At 37.5% G+C, this 27086-nt stretch overlaps 1 protein-coding gene across 2 annotated transcripts in view; it reads right to left on the bottom strand.

Moving 5' to 3' along the window:
* Window positions 1-19196, bottom strand: part of SLC15A2 (solute carrier family 15 member 2) — a 37451-nt gene extending 18255 nt beyond the window's left edge. Inside the window, exons 1-12 of one of the 2 annotated variants that reach the window (XM_021692460.1) lie at window positions 18923-19196; window positions 17010-17097; window positions 16277-16418; window positions 11445-11537; window positions 10241-10340; window positions 7862-7952; window positions 7521-7598; window positions 2492-2574; window positions 1975-2061; window positions 1714-1803; window positions 1577-1621; window positions 177-209 (exon numbers count right to left, since the gene is read on the bottom strand). In XM_021692460.1, the coding sequence (XP_021548135.1) occupies window positions 177-209; window positions 1577-1621; window positions 1714-1803; window positions 1975-2061; window positions 2492-2574; window positions 7521-7598; window positions 7862-7952; window positions 10241-10340; window positions 11445-11537; window positions 16277-16418; window positions 17010-17097; window positions 18923-19060 (1068 nt within the window). In that variant the 5' untranslated portion in view covers window positions 19061-19196. The remainder of the gene's footprint in view (window positions 1-176; window positions 210-1576; window positions 1622-1713; window positions 1804-1974; window positions 2062-2491; window positions 2575-7520; window positions 7599-7861; window positions 7953-10240; window positions 10341-11444; window positions 11538-16276; window positions 16419-17009; window positions 17098-18922) is intronic. The other variant, XM_021692462.1, reaches the window with a different exon arrangement.
* Window positions 19197-27086: the final 7890 nt, after the last annotated feature.

Here is a 27086-nt window from a genome sequence, read left to right as displayed (position 1 = left end):
AAGTGGGTGTGAAAGAGAAGTGTGGGGCTCAAGGAGAATATTTTCATCCCTATCTTTAACCCTCCTCAGCATACAAGGAAACAAATGTCCAATTATGGTTGGTAATCCTAATATTTCAGATAGAAGTATAGATGAGGAAAGCCATAAATCCCCATGAGTATAGAGAAATCTCCTACCTGCATCTGGTCAGGCTGAAGCACAAAAAAACCCTGAAACATTATAACAAATTACATTTATACAGTGGCTAAAGACAAGCTTAGATAAAAAATACTGCTAATTTCTGTGATGAGTGTGGAGCCTGCTTGAGATTCTCTCTCTCCTTCTCCCTCTGCCCCTCCCCACCACTTGTGCTCTCACTCTTTAAAAAAAAAAAAATTGCTAATTAGCAGGTGAGACACAAAAGATAAAATCCACAAGGTCTTTGGTTCAGGGCCACGTTGTGCTTTTAAGGGTATTTGGGGAAACAGACTGGGAATGGCTTCAGGCTATGTTTGCTGAAGGCAGTAGGCCTAAGGGGAATATTTTTTTTCTTGCAAGAGAATAGGGTCAGTGTGTTTTTGTTAATTTCAGTCACTGCAGTCTAGGTGGTAATGTGTAGCACAAGACATCATGGTTAGGGTGAAGACTTCCACTAACACATAGTGTTTCCAGAGTTGTTCTCCAGAGGGTCAACAAGAGAACAACCATAGTAAATCCTAGGCAACAAGAGTAAGGGGAAAAGTAAACTTATATTTGACAGCCTCCAAATGGGCTGGTTAATGAAATCCTGGCATTATTCCACCCGGCCTTCTTCACCACTGAGATAGTAGAAAAACAATACAATAATCTGAGTAGAACAATTGAGAGCAGAGATGAAACTTTGCGTTTGCCAAAGAATGGAGATTAGAAAAACAGAAAATAATGTTTGCAACTTTCCCGTTCCTTATCCATGCACAAAATATTGCACTTCATAAAATCTTTAAAAAAAAAAAAAAGGGCGCCTGGGTGGCTCAGTTGGTTGGGCGACTGCCTTCGGCTCAGGTCATGATCCTGGAGTCCCGGGATCGAGTCCCGCATCGGGCTCCCTGCTCGGCGGGGAGTCTGCTTCTGCCTCTGACCCTCCCCCCTCTCATGTGCTCTCTCTCTCTCATTCTCTCTCTCTCAAATAAATAAATAAAATCTTTAAAAAAAAAAAATATTGCACTTCGAGGTCCTCCACATGCTCCCTGCCTGGAGACGGAGCTACATGTGTAGTAGCAGCAGTCCATCCCAAGCCCTGTGCCCCAGAAAGGCTGAGGGGAGCAAACAATCTCTATCCCACGTCTGGATCACTTCATTTACTATCTTCTCAATACTTCCCTGTACACACTGAAACCTTTCCATCCTGATATTTCTGATTTCTAAAGATAAGATTCTGTTTTTTATTTCTAGAGTAGCTTTTTAAAATTTTGCCTACTCAGTACCTTCATGTTAAAGACACCTCTCTTCTGATCTTAAGTCAGTTTTCAGGCAAAAAACACAAATCGTTTTTCCTTAAAAAAGGAAATTTATTTATTATGAATAAAAGAATAGATTTCTCTGGAAAATCTTTTCTCACCAAATTCCCATTCATCCTGGTGGCTTGCAAAGTCCATCGTGAGCCCTAGGGCAGACAGACGCGATTATGAGAAATCTCTTTCCTGTGAGAGGAAAGGGGTTGGAAGAAGGGGTAGGCTTCAAAATAACTGTTCTTACCTGCTGATCCAAAAGAGCCCAGAACATGGGCAATGGGATATAAAGGAATAGTACCCTGGTCAGTGCCTTCACATCCATAATGAGCTGCTTCTGCAAGAAAGGGGAAGAAGGAATAGGCTGAATTGCTAAACTTGGTTTTCTTGCTTAGAGCAGAAATGTGCCAGAACAGTAAGAGAAGAGTCAAATGCAGCAAGAGGGAATCACTTTGGACTTAGGAAAATTTCCATGGAGGTATAAGATATTTCTGCAGTTCCAACTTACAGGGTATTTCTCAGCTGCCCAATCCAGCCAGTGTTGTCGCTTTGGAATGTCCCCAGAGCGGTTGTTGAAACGGTTGGAAATAGCAAACTAGGGCAGAGCATAAATATCAGAGGAGAGACAAAAAGAAACCATTCTAATTCATTATCCCTTCCCTCAGACACACATACTTTGACTTACTCCAACCCTTTGATTTCATCAGACATTGAATTTCAGAATATTTCAGATATAATTTTATCTATCCCTACATCCTATTGGCAACATATATAACATATACACATTTCAGAAGATTTCTGCCAATTTAAAAAAATGGTTACATTATTATTATTATTATTATTATTTTACTTAATGGTTGAGTAGAGGCACAGAGGAAGATGGATTAATCTCAGTTTGCCAAAAGGTACAGAGGTAGAACAGCGGTCATTGGGAAAAATGAATACCCATGTTTGAAGGCCTCTAAGCTCAGCATAGCATCTCTTTCCCATTGATTGAAAAAGGCAGGTAAATAATTCAGACTTACCCAGATACATTTGGCAACTTGAGTCACTATGTTTCCTTCAGGAGGTGGTTTTCTGTATATTTTGCCTCCCATTGCAAACACAACTGCAGGTGATACAAAAACAAGGTTCTTAGCTTCTCCTTCAGCACATTCAGTATGTCAGTGCTAAGGACAGGCTGCTGAAGTGTAGGAGTGACTGGCAAATCTTTTAAAGGGAGGGGACTGATTTAAGCTTCCTGACTTTTGGAATTACACAAATTATGGGAGCCAAGAGAAGAATAAAATGGTCAGTTGTTAGGGAAGTAATCCGTTGAGACTTTCCTCTATCACAGAAATGGAACTCTCTTCTTTCCCCACCTTTACATCTGATATTTTACCAACTTTTCATTGAGACTTTCTTCAATGTAGTTCCCATCTGCCTTTCTTTTGCTTTACTATTACTATAATTCGTGTTTAGGACCTCATGACCTCTGCCCTGGATTATTAAAATGTCTAGCAACTAGTTTCTCAATCCCTGTTATCTTCCTTCTCTTATCTGATGCCAAATTAAAACCTTCTTTCCAGGACCTACCTAAAAAGCCCAAACTCCTGGCATGAAAGGCCTTCCCAAATTCATATTATCCTGATGATTATTATTATCATTAACCATCTTTGAAGGTTTATTATTATATGTAAAGTGTTAAGCATTTTATATACATTAACTGATTTCACCTGAAAAAATATGTACTACTCTCTGCGTTGAGGACATTGAAGATAAAAGAAATTAAGCAATTTGTGCAGATTACACAGCTAGAAAATGCCAGAAATTGCATTTTTGACCTGAGGTCTGTCTGACTCAAAAATCTATGCTCTTAACCACCATAAAGCATCTCATTCACTCATTCTTGCATTAAACACTGTGCTAAACACTACCGGGACTAATGATAAAAAAGATGTGGCCCTGTGGAGCTCGCCTCAATCTACTGCTTCCCACTTTATGTTTCATTATTTTCCATTAGGTATTCTACACTCTAACCACTATTCATCATTCCTACAAAAAATTCTGTTCTGTACCATTATTGTACTTGAGTTCATTCTCTTTTCCTTACCTCATATTCTTTAACCACATCTCCACAGCTAATTATAAGTGAATTTTATTTTCTAATTTTTCTATTTTCCAAATTACCAGCGTTAGATGATATTATTTTTAGAATTACGAAATAATAAATATTATTGTTTTCAAGTTTATTAACTAAAATCAGCAGGAAGACTATCTTGGTACAATCCCGGATGTACTTCCCTCCTTAATGGATTTCCCAACTCCAGCAAGCTGTCCCTCTAGTAGGTCTTCTACCAAAGATGTCTTTGTCAGTGACCAGTAGGACTTTTCAGTACCTTTACACACCAGAATGCCTGAATCTCCTTACTTTTCCTTACCTTAACTTTCTAAATTCTCTAGTCCTCTCATACTCACTTTACCGCTATTTCTTTATTCATCCTCTCAGTTTCTCCAAAGCTTCTCCAAATAGCACCCTTTACCTACCACAGCCTTCTTATTGTTGACAGAAAAAAATAGTTAAGAGAAAGGGTGCTAATCCTGGGAGACAAGTGGGCAGATAAAAAAGGTATGTAGACAAGAGGAAGATTTTGGAGGGGAAATAGATTGCTCCTGAAATTAAGAATGATCTGGAAATCTCAATAGTGGAGGGGACAGTGGAAGTGATAAAAGGAAGGCCAGGTGATAAACTGGATAAGATCACACTTAAATGTCAAAGGCCACTTAACTAAAGAAGAGGAGTGGGAATCTTAAGTTTCCCCACTAGTTCTTCCTTGCTGTAGAGGATATTGCCCCCTACTTCACAAAGGAAACAGAAGCCCTCGAGTGGAAATTGTCTCAACTTCCTGCCACCAAATCTATTAACTCCTGTATCCACACCTATCCTCTCCTCCCTCCAGTTAGTTGAAGGTAATGTTCCTCCTCTGTACAAAGGTAATTCTGCCATGTGCATTTTCATACTGATTATACTGTCTTTTTCTTGCACCATCAACCTCTTTCTCTACTGGAGTCTTCCTAATAATATTCAAGCATGCCTACCATCCTCTCTTGACTCCATGTCACATTCAGCTATACACATCATTTTCCCTTTCTTACCTCTTATTCACTTCCTACTCTATTCTAATCAGTCTTGAATCTTCACCAATCTACCATAACTGACATTCACCACATCAGTGACTTTCTTGTTGCTCTATTCAATGGACATTTTTCTCCCTGATCTCACTTTCCTACTCAGTAACATTTGTTACTCTGAACAATTCCCTTAGAACTCCTACCAATTTGGCCATTCCTTCTTAGTCTCATTTGTGGGCTTCTCCTCTTCGCCTATCTTTTCTTTTTGGTAGGCTCCATGTCCAGCGTGGAACCCAACATGGGGCTTGAACTTATGACCCTGAGATCAAAACCTGAGCTAAGATCAAGAGTCGGATGCTTAACTGACTGAGCCACCCAGGTCCCCCCCTCTTTACCTATCTTTTTAATGCTGGTATTCCTCAGGGTTCTATTCTAGCCCTCTTTTTACTTTACTCTTAATTATCTCTTAGTTATTTCATCTATTTTCATGGCTTAATTGCTATCCATACACTAATAGCTCCAGATCTTTATCTACAGCCCAAACATTTCTTCTGAGCTCGAAACCTGTATTTCCAGATAAATGTTCGATAACTCCAATTAGATGTTTCAAGGACATCTAATATGTAACATGTCCCAAACTAAATTCATTAGGATGATGATCCCACTATCTACCTAGTTGCTCAAGTCAGAACCCTACCTTCAATGTTGACTTATTTTCTCCATCACTTCACATATCCAATCACATATCAAGTTTTGTCAATTCTACCAGGGCTGAGACTAGTCTGAGCTGAGTGAGGCACTCACCCTGAGCACAAAAATTTTAAAGAATGCCAAAAATTCAGTAATCAAGATAAATAATATCTTTGCTTCACCCTTAATCCATTCTTTCTCTACGTTATAGTCAGAGACACCAATGAAAAATAAAAATCTAACAATCACTCCTATTCAGAATCCTTTTGTAGCTCCCTACTCCAGATAAAATTCTAATTCCTTAATGACTTAAAAGGTCCTTCATTACATGATTTCTGTCAGTTTCTCCTCTTTATCTTTCTCCTTTATACCTGGGGCAATCTGAATTCCCTTAAGGCCTTCAGATATGTCACTATTATGTCTCACTTTCTTATCTTACAGATATCCTGTCTTCTTGGATTAATTGCTGCTAATCCTTTAGGTCTCACCTTAGATACCACTTCTTTAGGCAAACCTTTTCTGATCTTCGTGTTTTAGTCAGACATCTCCTCTGTGTGCTCCCATAGCTTTCTCTGTACTTCCCCAGTTGTGACACTGATCATACTATATTACAAATTCTTTTTTACTGTGTCTGTCGCCTTTTTCCTGCTGGACTATGTAAGTTTTTGAAAGCATAAACTCTGTGGCTCTCTAATTCACCAGTGTGACCCCAATAGCTAGCACAGGATTTGACACATGAAAGTTCATTAAATAAATGTGTGTTGAATCAATGAATGAAAAATATAGATGAAATTAAATTAAATTAAATTATTGTGAAAGGCCAGAGAATTGTTATTTATTGGTACACAGAAAACTGAAGCTGCTGACTAATAATGGCAACTAACACTTATTTAATATTTCATAGTTTATAAAACATTTCACTTACAGCACCTCTTTTGATCTTCATAATTACTACAATATGTTAATATTATTGTGCCATGATCCAGAGGAGACACGGCACTAATAAGTAGAAAACCAGGACAATATTTGGGAAAATGTTTGGCTTCAATGGAAGAAGGAAGCAGGGAATGTATTATCACAGCTTTCCTGGAATAACACATAAACTAACTTGGAATTGGAATTAGAATCTGACTGTTACTATTAACCCCCTCCTGATAGAAAATAATCAGGACTGGACTTTGAGTCTCTGGGCTCTTTCTTCCTCTGTTGAGCTCTTTATGTGTTTGGACTGGATATCTTCCAGGGGGGGTGGAACCCAAAGGTTCAGAATGAGAACAGGTTTCCAGGTCAATGATTAGGAACAATCACGTCCAAGTTTCCCCTTAGACTGTGTAAACTAAACAACGCACACAACCTCTTTCCTCTTCCTTTACTGGGTTGTCAGTGGTAAACAGAATGCACTTGATCTAAGCTACATTGGTTTCCACCTGCTTATCCAACTCCCCTTATTCTCTTTGATTAAGAGAAAACTCCTTGGGAGCACTGAAGAGCAGGGCAGAAACAGCTAAACCTAGAAGCTACTTTAAAAGAATTAAGGGACACCTGGGTGGCTTAGTCAGTTAAGTGTCGGCCTTTGGCTTGGGTCATGATCCTAGGGTCCTGGGATAGACTCCAGGCTATCCCTGCTCAGCAGGGAGCCTGCTTCTCCCTCTGCCTGCTGCTCTCCCTGCTTGTGCTCTTTCTCTCTCTCTCTCTCTGACAGATAAATAAATTTTTAAAAATCTTTAAAAAAAAGAATTAAAAATGTTTTCCAATTACCAGATAAATAACTCTCAGATGAAATAAGCTAGTTTGAGAGAAAGGATTAATTATCTTCTTTGCTTCCTTACATATTTTAGTGTAGAGCAGTGGATCTCAGCCTTGACTACACATTAGAATCACCTAGGTATTTAAAAAATTATAGATACCTAGGCCCCATCCTGCAGAGATACTGACTTAATTGCTCCCATATGGGGCAGAGGGATCAGCTTTTTAAAAGCTGTCTAGGAAAGTTCTTAGTTGTGTAACCTTGGGTATGTTTTCTTTTCTCTTTTTTTTCTTTTCGCTTTTCTTTTCTCTTCTTTTCCTTCCCTTCCCTTCCTTCCTTCCGTTTCTGACTTCATTCAGTCAATTTATCTCCACTGTCTAGAGAAAATTCCTACAATAACACTTACCTAATAGGGTTAGTGTGAGGATTGAATTAAATGGCTTAGATGATGTTTCTCATCAGCAGGCATCAGTGGTTATTAATTTCCCCTGTCCCAGTGCACTCACCAAGAGCTATCACCATAAGTAATCCTGGAACTCCAAAAGCCAATGCATAGCAGTCTTCCCCAAAACACTGCACATCTCCTAAAAAAAAAAAAAAAAAGTAACCCTGAATCTTGAGTCTTTGATGTTTGAGGCTCTATTCTGCAAGCTCAGGTTTATAAGGTCATAGACAGCCATCCTCTTTCCTCCCATCACCTAATCCATAATCCTTCTTTAGGGTCAGACAAATCAAGATTTTAATTAAACCCTTGTAAAAGGAGAGGATGGACATCAGGAAGCCTTGAAAAGATTTTTGACTGGCCAGAGGAAAACCTTATACAAGTCCCCTCGGAAAAGATCCTAACCTCTCAGCATGGGTGTGATAAATGTAGAAATCAGGCTCCCTGCATTGATGGAGAGGTAGAAGACAGAGAAGTATCTAGTCCGTTCCTCTGCCTGAAAACAAAACAAAACAAAACAAAACAAAAAACCAAACCAGGACAAATCATCAGTGCAATGGGCCTCCCAGCTCCAAATCCACCCTATGTTCAGACTAGGCTGGAGGTACATACACAGAAACAGATTCAGATATTGCCGCCATGCTATCTGAAAATCAAGTTAGATATTTTAACACATAACCCAAACATTTACCCATCTTTCAAATCCCAGTACCAGCATCTTTAACACTCTTATACCCCTCCTAGGCAAAAATGATCATCCTATACACTATGCCACTTGTGCCCTATACATGTCTATTTTAATATTAATTTCTTTGCATTAAATGTCTCTTTCTTTCAGGAGGCTGAGAGTTCCTTTAGAGCAGAAATCATATCTTACTCATTTCTGTAATCCCTACTACCTAGCATAGCACCTGACATATATTATAGACTCAACACATGTTTATTGACTGAATTAATTAAGTGAATGATTGAGTTAAATAATAGATATTGTGGAGTGTGTGCTAGGAATAGCACTAGAACACAGGACAGTGGATTAAACTGTTGATTAAGCAAGGTAGTTCACCTAATGCTTACAGGAAGTCTACCAAAGAGTATAAAATGAAATCCATGAGCTTAGAAGTTGTTGGTGGAAACTTGGAGGTGGGTTTGTCTTATTACTGAAATGTCTGTGGAGCAGTTACCAAATGAAGCGACTTCAAGATAAAGTTGCTGATGTTTTATTCATTATGTCTCATTCTGGCACCACAGGTCTTTTCCTGACACAATAGAATAATCTGTCCTTCCTTATTTACTATTCACAGTGTGTTTGCTTCCTCCTCTGGTCCCCTTTTCAACCTATTCCACTCACCTATTTGTACAGTTCATTGTGCATAGAATCCCAAAGGCTGCCAAAGGTCGGTATTTCTCCAAAGTCAGCAAGCAATTATGATCTATGGTACCCCAGACAGATAAAGAATATAAAATAATAATTCAGATGGTCTGAAGGGTAGGAGAAACACAAGAAGCAGGACACAGAGAAAGAACAGAGAGAGAAAAACCAGAAACATGAGAAATAGCTACAGATTAGGGAATAATACGTGAAGACAGGCAAAAAAGAAAACTGAGAGCAAAAGAGAGGAAACCAGAAATGTTGCCTACTTAAGAATAGACTCTTTCTGAATTCTTAATCTCAGGAAACAAACTGAGGGTTGCTGGAGTAGTGGGGGGTGGGAGCGATGGGGTGGCTGGGTGATAGACATTGGGGAGGGTATGTGCTATGGTGAGCGCTGTGAATTGTGTAAGACTGTTGAATCACAGACCTGTACCCCTGGAACAAATAATACTTTATATGTTTAAAAAAAAAAGAAGAGAGCAGGAAGGGAAAAATTAAGGGGGGGAAATTGGAGGGGGAGACGAACCATGAGAGACTATGGACTCTGAGAAACAAACTGAGGGTTCTAGAGGGGGTGGGGGTGGGGGGATGGGTTAGCCTGGTGATGGGTATTAAAGAGGGCACGTATTGAATGGAGCACTGGGTGTTATACACAAACAATGAATCATGGAACACTACATCAAAAACTAATGATGTAATGTATGGTGATAAACATAACATAATAAAAAAAAAAAGAATAGACTCTTTTCCTTGCCTATGTGTCACAGTTTCCTCATACAGGCCCATTTTTAGCTTATTCATACTGGGTCCCCTCTCCCCCATTAATAGTGGAAAGTATTTAGGAAAGAGGAATGATCATCCAGACAAGTTCATCTATAAAATCTCATTCTGTTTTATTCTGAACAATCATTTTCCCTTTCACAGGATCTCAGCCAGAGATGCTTAAATCATCTCTACACTGCTCATCATCTCCCATCCCCGAAGTATCTACCAAGTTTCTTCTGAAATACCTCAAGAGAGGGTAAACTCACTACTTCAAACTCTATTTGAAGTTTTTCCTTCCATTGAGCAAAAAACTTCTTATAGCTTTCACTCCTAGTTCTGGTTTAATTACTGACATCCTTCCAATATCTATTGACAGCTATAATATTTTCTTTAATTCTTATCTTATACAGGCTGAATTCTTCAATTCCTTCAACCTTTCTTCATAAGATGTGTCTTAGGCCATTCACCACGCTGGTCACTTTCTTCTGAACATCTTCCAATGTTTCCCTCTATTAATGACAGTACCCAGCACTGAATAGAACTCCTGACCTGTGGATTACTTCAATCTTGGCAAACAGCTACCTGGCAGGTACATTTTTAATGCCTGCTCTACATTCTTGAAATCACAGAAATAACACGATTCTTACATGTTTTTCTTCAAACTGGTCTCCACCAAAAGCTGCCACGCAGGGCTTGATACCTCCTGTCCCCAAAGCTATTAGACTCAGGCCAACCAATGATAGGACTCTGAAATGGAGAGGCAAGGATACTAACCATATTGATACTAAACACAACTGCAGAAATTGGATATAGATATACAGGAGAGAAAAATGTGCACAAGGACAAAGACCCCCTTCACATTTCTTCACGTTTCCATCTTCCTTCACTCCTCAGAGAGACTCAGGGACACTTACAATCTTAATGACTTTCTGGCCTCTGCCAGAAAGTATACTTTGCTTGGGAAGGTTTTGTCCCTGATGGTCCATTTACCCTTTGTGTGCAATAGATAGAAGCAGATACTGAAGGAACTCCAAAGTTAAATCACTGGTTCTCAATCTTGTCTTAATTTAAGGGATACACCAGTAGAAGGACCTTACAAACACCTATCCCACATACCCTAACTAACCACAGAACAAAATGGTAAAATTCATTGTAATTAAAAGAAGAATTGTCACTAATTTTTGATGGGACACTGAAAAGGAGGCATCTAATATTTATTAAAATTTAAAATTCTTAACTCATTGGATAAATACATGTGTAGCCACATTATAAACATGAATATAAATGATCTACTTCTTGAACAACTGTAATCCTCTCTACTTACCGAATCAACTATCAGAATGTATCAAATGCTTCTGGCACAATAAACATCAATAGCTTAAGTAAAGAGGAACAGAGTAACTGGAATATATGGAACTACACATAAATGGAAATAATCCAAGCTTTGAACAGGACTTCTACAATGTGTTATAAGGAAATATTATGCACATTTTTTAATCCTAGCAAAGTACAGATGCATGGGTAGGTGAATAGGTGAGGAAATATGGGGGACATGAGGTTTTAATAATTATCTTCAAGCATATGATGAGTTTTTATGAAAAAGATACTAGCTAGGCATTCTACAAGTCTCCAAGTACTTAATAAAAACAAATGAGGACAGATAAATTAGGAAAGAGTTCAACTGGTCATAAAATACTTTTTTTCCCCAACCACTTTGGTAATAAAACAATAGGTTGAAAATAAAGGGACATCTCTGGTAAGAAAACAGAAAATCACCTGTAACGAATGTGTGAGACATTTACCTGTCTAATGGAAGAACAGTGGTTTAATTTATTCCATGATTTTACTCACGTGTGTACCATTTGTCCCCCTATTATTGGTAAGGCACCCAAGGACTTGACCACATGGCCAAGCACATACACCAAGGAGAGATAGATGATTGTCCTGTTGAGAGAGTTAAATCAGTCAGTCTATAAACAATTAAGAAATGGGCAGAAGACATGAGTAGATACTTTTCCAAAGAAGACATCCAGACACATGAAATGAGTGTCTGGTCAACATCACTCATCATCACTCATCATCAGGGAAATACAAATCAAAACCACAATGAGATACTACCTCACACCTGTCAGAATGGCTAAAATTAACAACACAAGAAACAACAGGTGTTGGCAAGGATGTGGGAACCCTCTTACACTGTTGGTGGGAATGCAAACTGGTGCAGCCACTCGGGAGAACAGTATGGACATTCCTCAAAGACTTAAAAATAGAACTATCCTATGATCCAGCAATTGCACTACTAGGTATTTACCCAAAAGATACAAAAGTACAGATTCAAAGGGGTACATGCATCCCGATGTTTATAGCAGCACTATCAACAATAGCCAAATTATGGAGAGAGCCCAAATGTCCATCAACTGATGAATGGAAAAAGATGTGGTGTGTATATATAATGGACTATTACTCAGCCATCAAAAAGAATGAAATCTTGCCATTTGCAACAATGTGGATGGAGCTAGAGTGTATTACACTAAGTGAAATAAGTCAGTCAAAGAAAGACAAATACCATATGATTTCACTCATGTGTGGAATTTAAGAAATAAAACAGATGAACATATGGGAGGGGGGAAAAGGAGAGAGGAAAACAAACCATAAGAGACTCTTAATGATAGAGAACAAACTGAGGGTTGATGAGGGAGGTGGGTGAGGGATGGGCTAGATGGGTGATGAGTATTGAAGAGAGCACTTTTTGTGATGAGCACTGGGTGTTGTATGTAAGTGATGAATCACTGAATTCTATTCCTGAAACCAATACTGCACTGTGTGTTAACTAACTAAAATTTAAATAAAAATTAAAAAAAATAAACAGAATTGAGAGGCTTGAGTAATAGCCTCAGAGTTCATACTGTTCTCAGTACTAGGATAAATGGAGTAGGAGGAGGAAGGGGTGGAAGAGGAAAGACCTTCCTGAGAAATGTACATAGAAATAGTAACGGTGAATGAACTCTTTACCCTGTGGTGTTAGGGGTAAAGGGCGTTCCCTTCAAGCTCCTTTCTCATATGTGACCTGTCCTTTCCCCTCACTCACCCCACACAGACACAGAGCATCCACAGGATGGATTTGCAGCAAGTGGTTTTTTTAAACTAGGAGAACCAGGACAACAGGATACTTTGACCTGTGATGTTTTTATCAAGGAATGTCTTTGGCTCTAGAAATCAATAGGGGTCAAGAAAAAACTCCAGGTAAACAGGAAAAAGGGATGGCTAACACAAAGAACTTTCTCTAAACCCAACCACTGGGATATACAGAAAGATAAAGGGCTGTCAGTTTCAGCCTGGTCACTTGAACACTTGGGTTAATTGTAATCCTCACCACAGTTATCCCATGTTCAAGTTACCAAGGGTAAGAAAGGAGTCAGGAACTATGAATAGACTGCCCAGTGATAAAGATCATGCAGTTGGTTGGGATTTCTTGTATTATTTTTCCCAAGAAATCTGAAGGCAAATAGGAAGTAGAACAGTGAGGAATTTGAGGAAGAACATATGTAGAGATTTACACACTGAAATATGGCACACTACCACACATGCAATATATTTCTTATGTGCATTACTATACCAGCATTCTCTTTATATATAAGTAGAATGCTAGTACTAGAAGGAACCTTGGAAATTATATGGTTTACACCTGTGATTTTAAAGTGTTATATGCTGGAATATAAAGAATGAAATGAAGGTATCAGAGAGAGGCTGGAGATGCCAGCAATCTCAGGTTGTGGATTTTTCATCCTAAATGCCTAATCTCTCTAGGTTGGCTGTCCAGGGAAGGGACCTTAGGGGGTTTATAATGGCAAGTAGGGTATAAGAGGTTGGGTGACTAATCCAGGGCATTAATTGCCCAAAGCAATTAACATCAGAGGGAGGGGGCAGGCTTTCCCAAAAGGCCTTGTAACATCTTCTAAAGAAAAGTTTTCTTTGTTGGAATAAAAAGAATAAATAGAATGGGAATAAAAAGGGATTGGAAAAAGGCCAGCTATCATGAACCCAAAAGAGATGATCTCTGCTAGATCATTAGAGAGAAAAAACAAAAGGAGTGTGAGCTGGAGTAATAGAGTCTGCGTAGGGAGATCAGAGCAATATCAGATTGTTGGACTAAATGGATGCGGAAAGTATAAATGGTTTAGAAAGAAAACAAGCAAACTTTTAGGTGAAAGGCTCAGGGAATTAGTCTAGGATATGAAAAATATAAGAGAGGAAGCTAATGGCAGGAAACTTTAACAGAAAGAGAAAGAAGTCAAGATAGATTTGGACACTCTGCATTTGAAAGGAGGCCACTGAAATCCTAACCATAGGAAACAGAACTTTTCTGGACAGACTTGACCGATCTTCCATCTGCAAATGAGGAAGGTGAAATCGAGAGAGGTCAAAGAACATTCCTAAGTGACATTCTTGGAGTGCCTGGGTGGCCAGGTCGGCTGAATGTCTGACTCTTGATTTTGGCTCAGGTTGTGATTTCAGAGTTGTGGGATCGATCCCTGTGCTAGGTCCACGCTGAACATGGAGCCTGCTTAGGGATTCTCTCTCTCCTTCTCCCTCTGCCCAACCCCTCCCCCCGCTCACATGCTCGCTCTTGCTCTCTCTCTCTCTCAAAAAGAAAAAAAATAAGTAAAGTGACATTCTAATTAATTAGTATTAGGGTTAGGTCTAGAATTTCTATGTCTAACCAGTGTTAGTGTTCCTTTAGTTTTATTATAGACAGGTTAATGTAGAAAAGAGGAAGAAGTTTTAGGTTTTATTTCACTACCAGAGCCACTGTTAATTAGAGCTCAGGAACTGAGAAGTATGTGCAGTGATGGCAGAGAAAGAGACCTAGCATGAAGAAGGTCAGCTCTGATGAGACAAAAAGGATAGGAGATGGAAAGGACATGCTCTAGATCTACTCAGAGAAAGAGAAAATAGAAGTGTAGAGATGATATCCAAAAGCATATTTGGCAATAAACACATTTAAGAGAGTGGTTGTAAGCCTGAACTGATAGGCATGGGTCACAGGGTATAAACACCACACTAGGGACTATGACTAAAAATGTTTGGCTCTCTGTAAAAGCAACTTGACATAAAAAATAGCGTTCTAGCATGCAGTTAAGCCTCTCAGTAGATGTTTATAGACATCACGAGAAGCCATATCCATGCTTCAATTTTGGAGAAAGTCATTTTAAAAATAAAAGAATGTACTATGTCATGTATGAGAGTCTCTTATTCTATAAAAATTTATTTATTGAATAAAGACCATGGCTTATACTTTCTTTTCTGCGTATAATGCCAACCTCCTATCTGGATGGACTTGGTGACCAATACTACATAAGTAGCAAACATAAATCTTAGACACCTTCCCACCAACCTTCTCTCAAGTCAAGAATCTGTGTTTACTACCATGCTATGGTTGTAGCTATATATTTAATGCTGATTAAACACTTTAGAACAATGGGGCACCTGGGTGGCTCAGTTGTTAAGTGTCTGCCTTCGGCTCAGGTCATGGTCCCAGGGTCCGGGGATTGAGCCCCATGTTGGGCTCCCTGCTCAGTGGGAAGCCTGCTTCTCCCTCTCCCACTCCCCCTGCTTGTGTTCCCTCTCTCACTATGTCTCTATCTGTCAAATAAATAAATAAAATATTTAAAAAAACCACTTTAGAACAATGAAAAAAAAAATATATATATCAAGTGAGATATAAACCAATATTTACTAAAGAGGATTCCCTGGAACACCACAACCACAAAATATCCTGAAACAATATTTCATGCTCAAATAAGTTTGGCAATCACTATATACCATAACCTTCTCTTGGAGAGTGTACAGTGTTTATTACCATGTTAAAGGCTATAAGAAGTCATGCAATAAAGAAATCTTTTTAACTTTGTCCAGCCTAGCATTTTCCAAACTTATTTGACCATGAGAACTTTATCTTCCTATATTACACTCATTGTATCCTATCAACCAATTTCAACAAAATGCACTTTGAGAAATACTAATTAAAATAAATCCATAGATGACAAGACTATGGAAATAACTTGGTGATGAATAGCCAAGATCCATATCTAACCTGTGAGGATAATGTTATAGGAGACAACTAAAACATTACCCCATAAATGTCTCTTGGTGCTATTTTCAGAGACTTAAAAGATACGGAACTGAACAGACCATCAGTCTAACTCATGAAAATAGGTATTAGATTCTTAAGAAGGAAACCACAGAGATTAGAGAAAAGAAACAGTAAAACAGCTGAGAAGAGGGACTCATAAGAATATGCTAAAGGATGATTCAACCAGAGAAGAGATGAACAGTATATGAAATAACTACATTGAGGTCTCTAAAATTATAAATTTTCTGGTGGGTAGCAATCTTTATTGTCTCTAAGATCGGAACAAGAATTGGTCTTAAACTACAGAATGGAAGATTAAAATTAGATTTAGGGAAAATAAAAATAACAATTCCTGACTGGAAAGGATGTAAAAAATTGGAAAAACTGATAATGAAGAGAAATAGTCTTTCTGTGTTGTCAGTTTTAGAGAGATGCTTATTTGTCATGGATGGCATAAGTATACTCTTGCTTGGAAGCAAGAGGCTAGAAGTGGCAAAATCTCTGCATGATGAATCTGTGATGTGGGGATGTGACCTCCCATTTTCCTTACTTGAATTTTCCCAGCCATGAGTCAGCAATGGCTGCTCCCAGGATGGGAGTGAAATAGCAGAGGCTGCTGAAGGCATGGTATATAGATGTGGAGGTGTCTTCGCTCCAGTGCAGGAAATACAGGAAATACAGGGTCAGCACAGCTGAGGTGGAGAAGGGGAAACAAAACAAGATAGATGCATTAAAGTGATTTATGGAGAAGTACATTTCATCTCTGGTCTTTGAAGGTAATCTCGACCTTCAACACTCCTATCAGTGAAGTGGCTGAGGGGTGACTGCCAGGCAGTAGAAGCAGGACCCATGGGAACTGTGGGAATGGGTGAGACTTTGCTTAGTGGGCAAATGCAATACTCCTCCCTTCAGCCCATGTGCATACATAGCAGCATTTAAGCCAATCGCAAAGATCATATGGTGCTTCCAATATCCCTACCTTCTCCCTCCCAACAATATAGTTCATAGGCCTGAGAAACAGATAAGAAAATTGAAGTTGTCACACTCTTATTCTTACAGACTGTGTTCTGGTTTCTGTTAGGCTTTTCTATTCTTGGCTTGTATGAGTTACTAGGTGAAATCCCATGAGGTATTTATTGGCAGGGTTGGCCAAAGGAAAAGACCAATGTGGATGAAGGCAGAAAGTGCGGATAAGGGAAATAAGTGCATAAGGAAGACCACATTGTTCCAAATAAGGGGTGAGGATGAGTGGAGAAAAGGGAGTCCTTGGGACACAAAATTACCTTTCATGCCGTAATAGGAAAAGCGCTCACAGAATTCATTCACCACAATGAAGGCAATGCTCAGTGGATAGTTGGAGCCACAGATTTTCTATGAAACAAAAAGACAATGGTTCAAGCATGAGCTGCCCGCCCCCCCCCATTTAAATCAGTAGCTTGCCCTATAACAGAAAAATGTATTTATTTTAAATCACTGTGATAGGTAATGCATAGCAATGGCTCCTACTCTTCAGGAAACAGCTATTACCACACTGAAAGTGCTTGCATTGCTGACTTAGGAGTGATAGAAGCTATTCTGAATATTACTTTGCTCCTCATTCATTTAACATGGAAGTACTCAGACATTCCTTGATCCCAGACACCAGGACCTGCTCATCTTCCTACAACTACTAACTGAAAAGCCTGGGGCTCTGAGCAGGAGAATAAACATACTTATTTCTAGGAACAGAACAAAGAATTAGACTATGGAGCACTTGATGCCCAAGCAATTACATTGAGAGGTCAATAACCTCCTTAGCTACAGTGTTCGAACTAACCTCTCTTGTCCCCACCTGCCCTGTTCATCATGCTGGGAAGAATCCTGGCAGTATGATGGCTTCCCATTCAGAGCCTGCTGGAGCCAGGCTCAGAGCCCAACTAAAAGTAAGCTGATTGATCACCTTAAACTTGGGCAGAGAGGTCTTAAATCTTGTAATATTAAATGTCCACTCTTCCTGTGAAAGACATTCTATAACATTTTCTTGTTAATCCTATTAGACATTAAAAGAACTATGCTATTACATGTACCATATCAGTCAGTATATAAGGAAAGTCATGTTTATTTCAAATCCCTACCTATTATGATAGCCCAACTAACATCAGGGGGGATGGAGATATTTGTATTTGGGACAGTCAAATCTCATCATGAAATTTATATTGCCTCTTATTTCATAAGAAATATATGCATCTTTATAAGCAGACTTAAATGTTTAGGACCAGAAGATATATAATTAGCTAAATAAACAAAGTAATAAATTAATGTTTCCATTTTTACCCATATGGATAGACATGAACAACCCTCCTAAATATTAATATATGTTAATATATTAACTTACTTGAAAGACACAATAAACTGGCTTCTTACCTTCCCAGCTCACAGCTTGAGAATTACGCAACCTGGAGTTTAGTTAACACACTTTACTAGCTATGTACTACTGGGACTGGCTGTGTTAACCTACTGACCCTGGCCATGCCACTGCACCTGTCTTTATGTTCACTTCTCTTATTCCAAATAAATGAGAATACTACCACCTCTTGGCCCATAGTGAGAACTCAGTAAATATTGGCTATTATTCCTATACCCTGTCCACTTTTAAGATTTTGATATAAAGATTTAATGAGATAATGAATTTGGAAGTGTTTAACAAGTATATCATACAAACATTATTATTCTTAGTTTCTCTGTCCTGTCTCCCATGGTAAACTGGCACACATTGTAACAGAGACTGGATCTATTCTAAAACTCTCCTTGGTGTCCAGCATAAGATTCTGAATACAGGGGGGAAAGAAGGGTTGAGTTTTTATATTGGTTTAGAAAGAACAATCACACACAGTTCTCCAGGCAAGAATGCTTGCCAAGTTTCCCTGGATATTCAAATTGCTTCTTTTTTCACGCCAGAGAAACTCAGAATATACAATGAGATACAGCAAAGTCCTGGATTCCAACTGAAGAACTCTTAACTACCTCTTCCTGCTGCTTCTTCTCCTAAGCAAAGGAAACTTCTGTTTAGATTTGGTTTTCAGGTTAATTCTAACTCCAAGTGAGAATAGTTTTTGATAACCTAATACAGCTCAGCCTGACACTCCAGAGGCCAAGAAGTAGAACCCAAAGAGCAATTCTGTTCCTGTCAGAAGCAGATTGGAATTTGGGGACTCACCGGAGGTGGCTTCTTTGGAAGGCTGAGGGGTCGAGGTCGTACCTCTTCAGTGGAGACAGGTGAAAAAAGAGTTTCCTTAGACTCATTTTTCTGGAAAGGATTCATAGCTGGTTCCTTACTCTCACTCTCTTCAAGCATTTGGCTTCAGTAGGCAGTTGGGACAGCTGCCAGCCTACTGTAAAACCGGGCACTGGGAGTGGACTAGGTTTAACCCTCTGTGTGTCAGCTTTTAGCAGCTGCCTCGCCCAAAGCAAAGCACAAAGCTATAGGAAAAAAAAGGGTTGGGTCTCAGAGACTAGTCAAAATAATGATTAAGTAAAAGGTTGAGCATGAGGAAGTAAGAGTAACACATCACAAGATGGGGCAAGACAATGCTAGAGAACCGCGAAAGAGTACAAAATAGCTAAGAATACAATGCCTCAAGTATAGATTTAAAAACTGATTTCAGAAAAAAAAACTGATTTCAGGGTCACAGGAGCTACCATTTATTGAACATCCTATTATGGCCAACAATAATATATATGCTTTACATATATATTATATATATCATATCTATCTATCTATATTCTAATTCTTAGCACAATCCCCATTTTATAGGAACTAATATCCTAAGAGGTTGAGTAATTTGTCCAAGTCATGTGGCCAGCAAGTAGCAGGTCTGGACTTTTAACTGCCATGATCGATGGGAGATTTGTATCAGATTTGCCTATGGTCATTATTCAGGAATGGAGGGTATGGAAATGGAAATGTAGGAATATAGGGGAATTGAAAGGCATTGAAGAGAGAAAGTCATCACAAAATTGAATTTGCAAAGATAGAAAAAGATGTTGATTTGGGTTTTCAACATGATAAAGTTCAACTAGAAATATCCTATAAACAGTTAAAGAGGTGGAGCTAAAGAAAATGAGAGAAAAGTTTTGGTGATGTACATTTGGGAATCATTCTTCTTTGCTAAATTCATTCCTTGTGTTTTCATCACTTCAAGATGAGTCCATCATTTCATTAATAAATAAAATTTAATTTGAGCAAAAATTATGAACTGGTTTCTTTTTTAGAAAAATATTTTATTTATTTTCAAAGAGAGAGAGCGTGCGCACATGCTCATGAGTGGGGGGAGGGGCAGATGGAGAGAGAATCTCAAGAAGACTCCATGCTGAGCATGGAGCCCTATGCGGGGCTTGATCCCATGACCCTGAGATCATGACCTGTGTCAAAATCAAGAGTTGGATCCTTAACCAACTGAGCCACCCAGGTGCCCCATGAACTAGTTACTATCTAGGTACTATTGCAAACATAATTTTCCTTAATACTTAGTAGTTGAACTCCCAAATGTCTCCAGAATATAATATTTAGCCCTTATCAGAGGAGGAACAAGAACAGGTATAATGATGATAGATGCATTTAATACAGTAAATTGATGGGGTAAATAAAAGAAGAACAAAAGAGTGTGATGCCTTTCCAGTTGTCAGTGAAAATAAAAGGGAAAAGAAAGGCCAGAGAGCTATAAGGAAAATGAGTGTTAAACCAACAAGGAGATCAGAAAACAGGAGAATTAATTATTTTATTTGAGACTATGAGAGAGAACGTATAAATTTATGCCTGGAAAAATTCTTAAATTGCCTATTTGAGCAACTTGTTGATGAATAAGGCCAGAACAAACTTTACCTCAGACTTTGACCATGTCTTCTCACTCCCCATCGCCTCTCTCTCCCACCAATCTTTAACCAAAGAAGAGTCCAGCTTCATTTCTGACTGTGGCATTAATGATTAAGCTGTAGTTCTTCTTTCAAAAGGTATTATTCCTTCTGACTTAGTGTGGTTATAACTTTAAATGAAAAATAAATAAATAGTCATGATTTACTGGTCAAGTTAACCTTGAGATGCCTTGAAGATCTAATTATATCAACGCCTCCCCCTGCTCTGGCTTATACCACTAGAATAGCATTTGACTTGGCAGAGCACCTATAGATACAATACACCTGAGATGCAATGTACCTTCATTTGTACTCAAAGGTACCCCAAACACCAAACTTTAGAGTATTGGCATTGGTTCTCTGATACTCTTTTAGATATAATTCTTCTTTTGATTATGGCAATATAATGGCAGCTTTCATAGAATCAAATAATATCAGAGATGGAAGGAATCTTAATCTTGTCGTATATAAACTAAAATTCCCTGATGCTGAGAGTGATGTAGGGTAATTCATTCACATATATTTTTATTCATTCATATATATAATATTTATTCCAGAACAATTCATATATATATACATAAATATGTATGTACGTATCTATGTATGTATGCATATGTACACAAACACATATACACACACACAGATTTGCAGGCCTTTTCTTGAAAATACTTATTCAATGGATTTAAGTAGGGATGCAAGAACCTGTTTTTAAGAAGCACCTCTAGTGATTCTTATGACAGGAATTTAGGAAACACTGATTTGAAATCCCTCTCCTAGTCTAGCTTACAGAATATATTACAGGAGAGCTCAAAGCTCAGAAGGGACAGGCAAGGACTAGAACTCTAGCCTCCCATGGCCTACTCTAGAGCTCTTTCTATCATATATCAAGATGTCTCTTACACCCTATCATTTTTGCTAAGTTGAAATCAGACAGAAGAATAAAAGGGAAGAAATAAAAGAGAAGAGCAACTCCTGGATAGAAATGAGCACAAACTGTTCGGAGACAAAAGAGGTAATGAAAGTGGAAGAATCTAAAATATAAGTGATAAGAGTAAAAAATATTTATGGCTTCAGTGAGTATATCAGCAGGGTGATATTTTACACATATTCAGAAAGGAGACTGAAGCTCTAAAATGATAGATACTAATATACTCAGAGAGAAGAGAAATAAGAAATTAAAAGAAAACATGTTTAACAAGGTGTATGAATATAGAATCAGCACACAAGGGGCGCCTGGGTGGCTCAGTCAGTTAAGCAACTGCCTTTGGCTCAGGTCATGATCCCAGGTTTGTGGAATTGAGCCCCGCACTGGCCTCCCTGCTCAGTGGGGAGCCTGCTTCTCCCTCCCCCTCTGCCCCTCCACCCGCTTGTGCTCTCTCTCAAATAAATAAATAAAATCTTTAAAAAAAAAAGAAGCAGCACACAAATATAAATTGTACTTAGATATCCGCAAAAACAAATAGAAAAGGGAATTTTAAAAGTGATACCAGCTATAATTGCATAAAAATACCTAGGCATAAATCTAATAAAAGATGTCCAAGACCTCAACGTTAAACACTATAAAATATTATTGAAAGAAATTAAAGACGATCTAAATAAATGAAGAAACATACCATGCTCATGATTTAGAAATTTCATATTGTAAAAATGTCAATATTCCAAATCAACCTGTTGTTTCAATACAAAATCCCAACAGGTTTTGTGAGTGTAGAAAATGACAAGTTGATTTTTAAAATTCATATGGGGATGCAATAAGCCAAGAATAGCAAAGGCAGTCTTGAAGAACAAGAGGACTTGTACTACCCAATATAAGACCTATTATAAAACTATTGTAATTATAACAGAGTGGAATCAACACAACAGTAAGGCAACAAATGGAACAAAATGGACTTCAGAAGACATACACAGATGCTAAGGCATCATTAATGACAAAGTTGACACTGCAGTGCTGTGGGAGAAATGATGGTGTTTTCTATAAATAAACACCATCTAGATATCCACACGGGAAAAAATAATTTTAGCCCTTATCTTACACCATATGTAAAAAACAATTCTATATAGATTGTGGATCTGTTTTTTAAAAAATAAAGCTTTTAGAGGAAAACATCTTTATGTTCTCTGTGGAGTATGCCAAGATTTCTCAAATAAGACAAAAAACATGGTGGGCGCCTGGGTGGCTCAGTCGGTTAAGCGGCTGCCTTCGGCTCAGGTCATGATCCCGGAGTCCCTGGATCGAGTCCCGCATTGGGCTCCCAGCTCGGCGGGGAGCCTACTTCTCCCTCTGACCCTATCCCCTCTCATGCTGTTTCTCTCTCTCTCTCTCTCTCAAATAAATAAATAAATAAAATCTTTAAAAAAAAAAAAAAGACAAAAAATATGGTTACCATAAAAGAAAAACAATTGATATTTTGGACTATATTGGATATTTGGATTATAAAATTATTATTAATTTTGTGATATTATAAAACTATTATAAATTTATAATATTATAAAATTAAAAACTTTCATTTACCAAAATACATGTTAAGAGTGAAAAGACAACTCACAGAGTGGGAGAAAATATTCATATTACATATATCTGTCAAAGGGTTTGTGTCCAGACCATATAAATAACTCCAAAAAATCAGTAACAAAAAGATGCATGTCCAGGTTGTTTAGTTTCCTATTTAAATGATACTGTCATAATAACCTTGTATATAAGTCAAATATGTCTGAAGAATAAATATCTAGAAGTGAGATTGCTAAGACAAAAGTATGTTTTTATAATTTTTAGAACTGCCTATTCATATCCTTTACTCATTTTCTTAGTGAGTTGTTTCTTTCCTTCTTGTAAGTTTACAAAATCTGTATTATTGCTATTAATGCTGCCATTGTCTGCATTGCAAATATTTTTTTCTATTGACCTTGTAGTTGGACTTTTAAAATTAAATATAATTTAAAATGCATAAATCTTAAGTGTAAAACTCCATTTTTTAATATTTGTGTAACACACAACCATCACCCAGATAAGATAAAAAATATATATGTATTTCTAGCACCTCAGTGCTGAAAGTCCTTTAGAGAATAATACTTGCTGCTTCCCTTCTGTTTCCCAAAGTGTCCTCCCCCAAGGTAATCACTTTTCTGACTTCTATCACCATAGATTTGTTTTGTTTGTTTTGAATTTTATATAAATGGAATAATACTGTTTGTATTCTTTGTGTTTGATTTTTTTTTGCTCAACACTACATCTGTGAGACTCACCTATTTTGTTGTCTGTAACAAGATTTCTTTTTCCTGTTGTTCAGTAGAATTCACTATGCAAATATGACACAATTTATTTCCCCATTCTTTTGTTGATGGACATTTGGGTTGTTTCCAGTTTTAGGGTTGTTTATTGTCAACTTGGTTTAAGCTAGGAACTGTTTCCAAGAATCATCTTCTCTGGATGGGTCTAGGCCAGAAAAACTTGAGTGAGATTTAGAAGTGGAAGTGAAGCAGTATGTATTACTTGGAGCAGTCAAAGACTGGGCAGAGGACATGGTTAAACACCTTGAACCACTAAGGCTTTGTCCTTTGCTGATGGAACTGTGTGTAGGGGAGTGCGTTCAAAGTTCAGGCTGTTTTCAAGTCTTCTGAGATTTTACTTTTTGTCAGGCCCTTTTTCAGTGTTCTGTGCACAAGCACATAGCCCCAGAGTTAGTCAGGAGTGTAGGAATAGCTTGGGGCATCTCTGGTCCCTGCTGTGCATGTGCATAGCCTCAGCTAGAATGTCCTCTCCCTAACAAGGATTGCAACCTCAGGCTACTAGGGCTAAGCTCTTGGCTCTTCTCCACTGGCCAGCATCTGAGAGGTCACTTCCATGTAAAATGTTGCAGGGCATGAATGTCACCTACTCCTACAAATTGAATGAGTCTCCTTCATGAAGGCAGGGTAGGAGAGATATCAACCTTTTTAGAATACATTTTTATGATTTTTTTTTCCATTCTTGAGTTCTTAATTTTGACTCATCTCTTAATAAATTGGAAATTACTAAAGTAATTATTATAGGAATGATATGTGAAGGATATAATTCCTGAATTCTGACATGTCTAAGAATGTCTTCTTACCAAACTATGGATAACATTTAATGTATACACCATAGGTCACACTCATATCCTTGTGCAGATGCAGCTTTCCTAACTATAGTGCTTTAGTGTAGTGTTATGGAATGGTTCAAACCCATTGATTTTTGTTCCTTTGTAGCCAACTTACTTTTCCTACTTGCAAGCATATATCATCATCATTTTCATCAAACCATTCAGAACAGGTAAAGTAAAATGATATTGTGCTTATGTCAAATAACCTTATTATAATAATCATTTCATAATATATATGTGTATCAAACCATCACACTGTACATCTTAAATTTATACAATGTTATATGTCAATTACATTTCAATAAAGATGGGGAAAGAGATATTTGCTTGGCATCACGTCAGGATCATCAAATGATCCTGGCAGAGAACCTCATATCTGGTAATCTGTCTCATCCATAGCTCCCTGTATTTTAGTGTCTGAAAAAACATCAAATGAGGAGATAGAGAGGCATGGGAGATATTATTTCATTCTTCTCTAAACCACTTATATTCATCCTTAAAGGGTATAGAGAATGATACTCTAGGTATTCAGACCATAAAAAAGAACGTATCTTTAAGAACGTGTTTCATTTATGGGGGAAATAATAAGAGGGAGAAAGGATGAGCTGTTTTGACTGCAAGAGGTATAGTTTGAGAACATACTGTTATGTAGCTGGCATTTTCAGCTCAGACCACCATGTACTCATTTCTGGTACAGTAATCACTAATCAAAGAAATCTTAGCATAATAAGTTTCAATAAAAACCATTATAATTTGTATTACTATGTTAAAATGATAAGCATGTTTTACTATCTACTTTAAATATTTGAGCTTGTTTTAGTTAAGTAATAAATGACACAGCTGTGGTTCTCAGATAACTATTGATGAATAAAACAGATATAAAAATGAAGATAAAAACAGATTAGCTGAAGGTAGGCCAGAGAGAGGCAAGGAGAGAGAGAGAGAAGAAAGTAAGAGAGATTAAAACAAAAATTTAAAGGTTAAAAAAAAAAACCCAAACTACAGAAATTCCTATGGTAAAAGTCAATTATGACAAAATTTTTTATTCAACTTCAACTGCCAAGACTTGGAAGCAACCAAAATTCTTTCAGTAGGTTAGAGAATAAGTAAACTTTGGTACATCCAGACAATGTAATGTTATTCAGTGACAAAAAGGAATGAGCTATCAAGCCATGAAAAAGACATGGAGGAAGCTTAAGTGCTTAAGTGAAAGAAGCCAGTCTGAAAAGGCAGCATACTGTATGATTCTAACTATATGACATGCTGTAAAAGGCAAAACTAAGGAGACAGTAAAAGATCAGTGGGCTGCCAGCATTTGGGGGTGGGAGAAGGAATAAATGAATAGGCAGAGCACGGGATTTTCAGGGTAGTGAAACTATTCCGTATGATACTACAATGGTGGATACATATCATTATAAATTTGTCAAAACCCACAAATTGTACAATACAAAGAGCGAACTCTAAAGCAAATATAGACTTTAGGTGATGATGTGTCAATGTAAGATTCATCAATTGTAAAAATGTACCACTCTGGTGCAGATGTTTATAGTGGATGAGGTTGTGTGTGGAGGGGAACAGGGAATATATGAGGATTCTCTGTACTTCCTGCTCAATTTTGCTATGAACTGAAAACTGCTCTAAAAAGTGAAGTTTAATTAAAAAAAGAAAAAGAATTTAAAAAAGAAAAAAAGAACTTGCTGCTGGTCAGCGTCTCTCAACTATAATCTAATCTTTATCATTTTCTCCAAGTTCAAAAATACTATAGATGTAAATATTAATTATTTATCTACTTAACACAATTGTTTATTTTTTTAAAAGCAAAATTTTAAAATGACAAAAAATATGAGATACAAGAACAGTTTTTTTCATTAAAATGATTATCTAGCTTTACTTTTACCCTAAATTATAGCTTAATTTTGTCAAGAATTAAAGTATTCTCAACCAAAACTTAAGGACTATCAAATATAAAAGGCTCAGAGATATAATTAAAACCATGGGCATTTATTATAAATCAATTGCTTTGACATTTCACAATTGGGAGACAGCAGTGGTTTAAAGCAGAGCATTGAACTCTAGAACACCTGATCTGCTACTTATTAACTAATAACATGTGGGCAAGTTACCTAACGTCTGTTTTCTCATCTGTAAAACCTAATAAATGGAAAGCACATGAAAATGCTCATACTTTAAAAAGGTCAAAAATATAACATCAAATGAAAATTCTGAACCAAATTAAATTTCTTTTATCATCAAAAGTTAAGATACATTTTCTTCAGTATTAGGAATCTTTATTGTTAATATAAAATAAATTATCACGTCTTACAAATTTTATATTTATAGCTGAATGTTTCT

This window comes from Neomonachus schauinslandi, chromosome 1 (assembly GCF_002201575.2).
Source record: "Neomonachus schauinslandi chromosome 1, ASM220157v2, whole genome shotgun sequence".
In the NCBI taxonomy this organism is placed as follows: Eukaryota; Metazoa; Chordata; class Mammalia; order Carnivora; family Phocidae; genus Neomonachus; species Neomonachus schauinslandi.
This window is presented reverse-complemented; position numbering and strand designations above follow the sequence as displayed.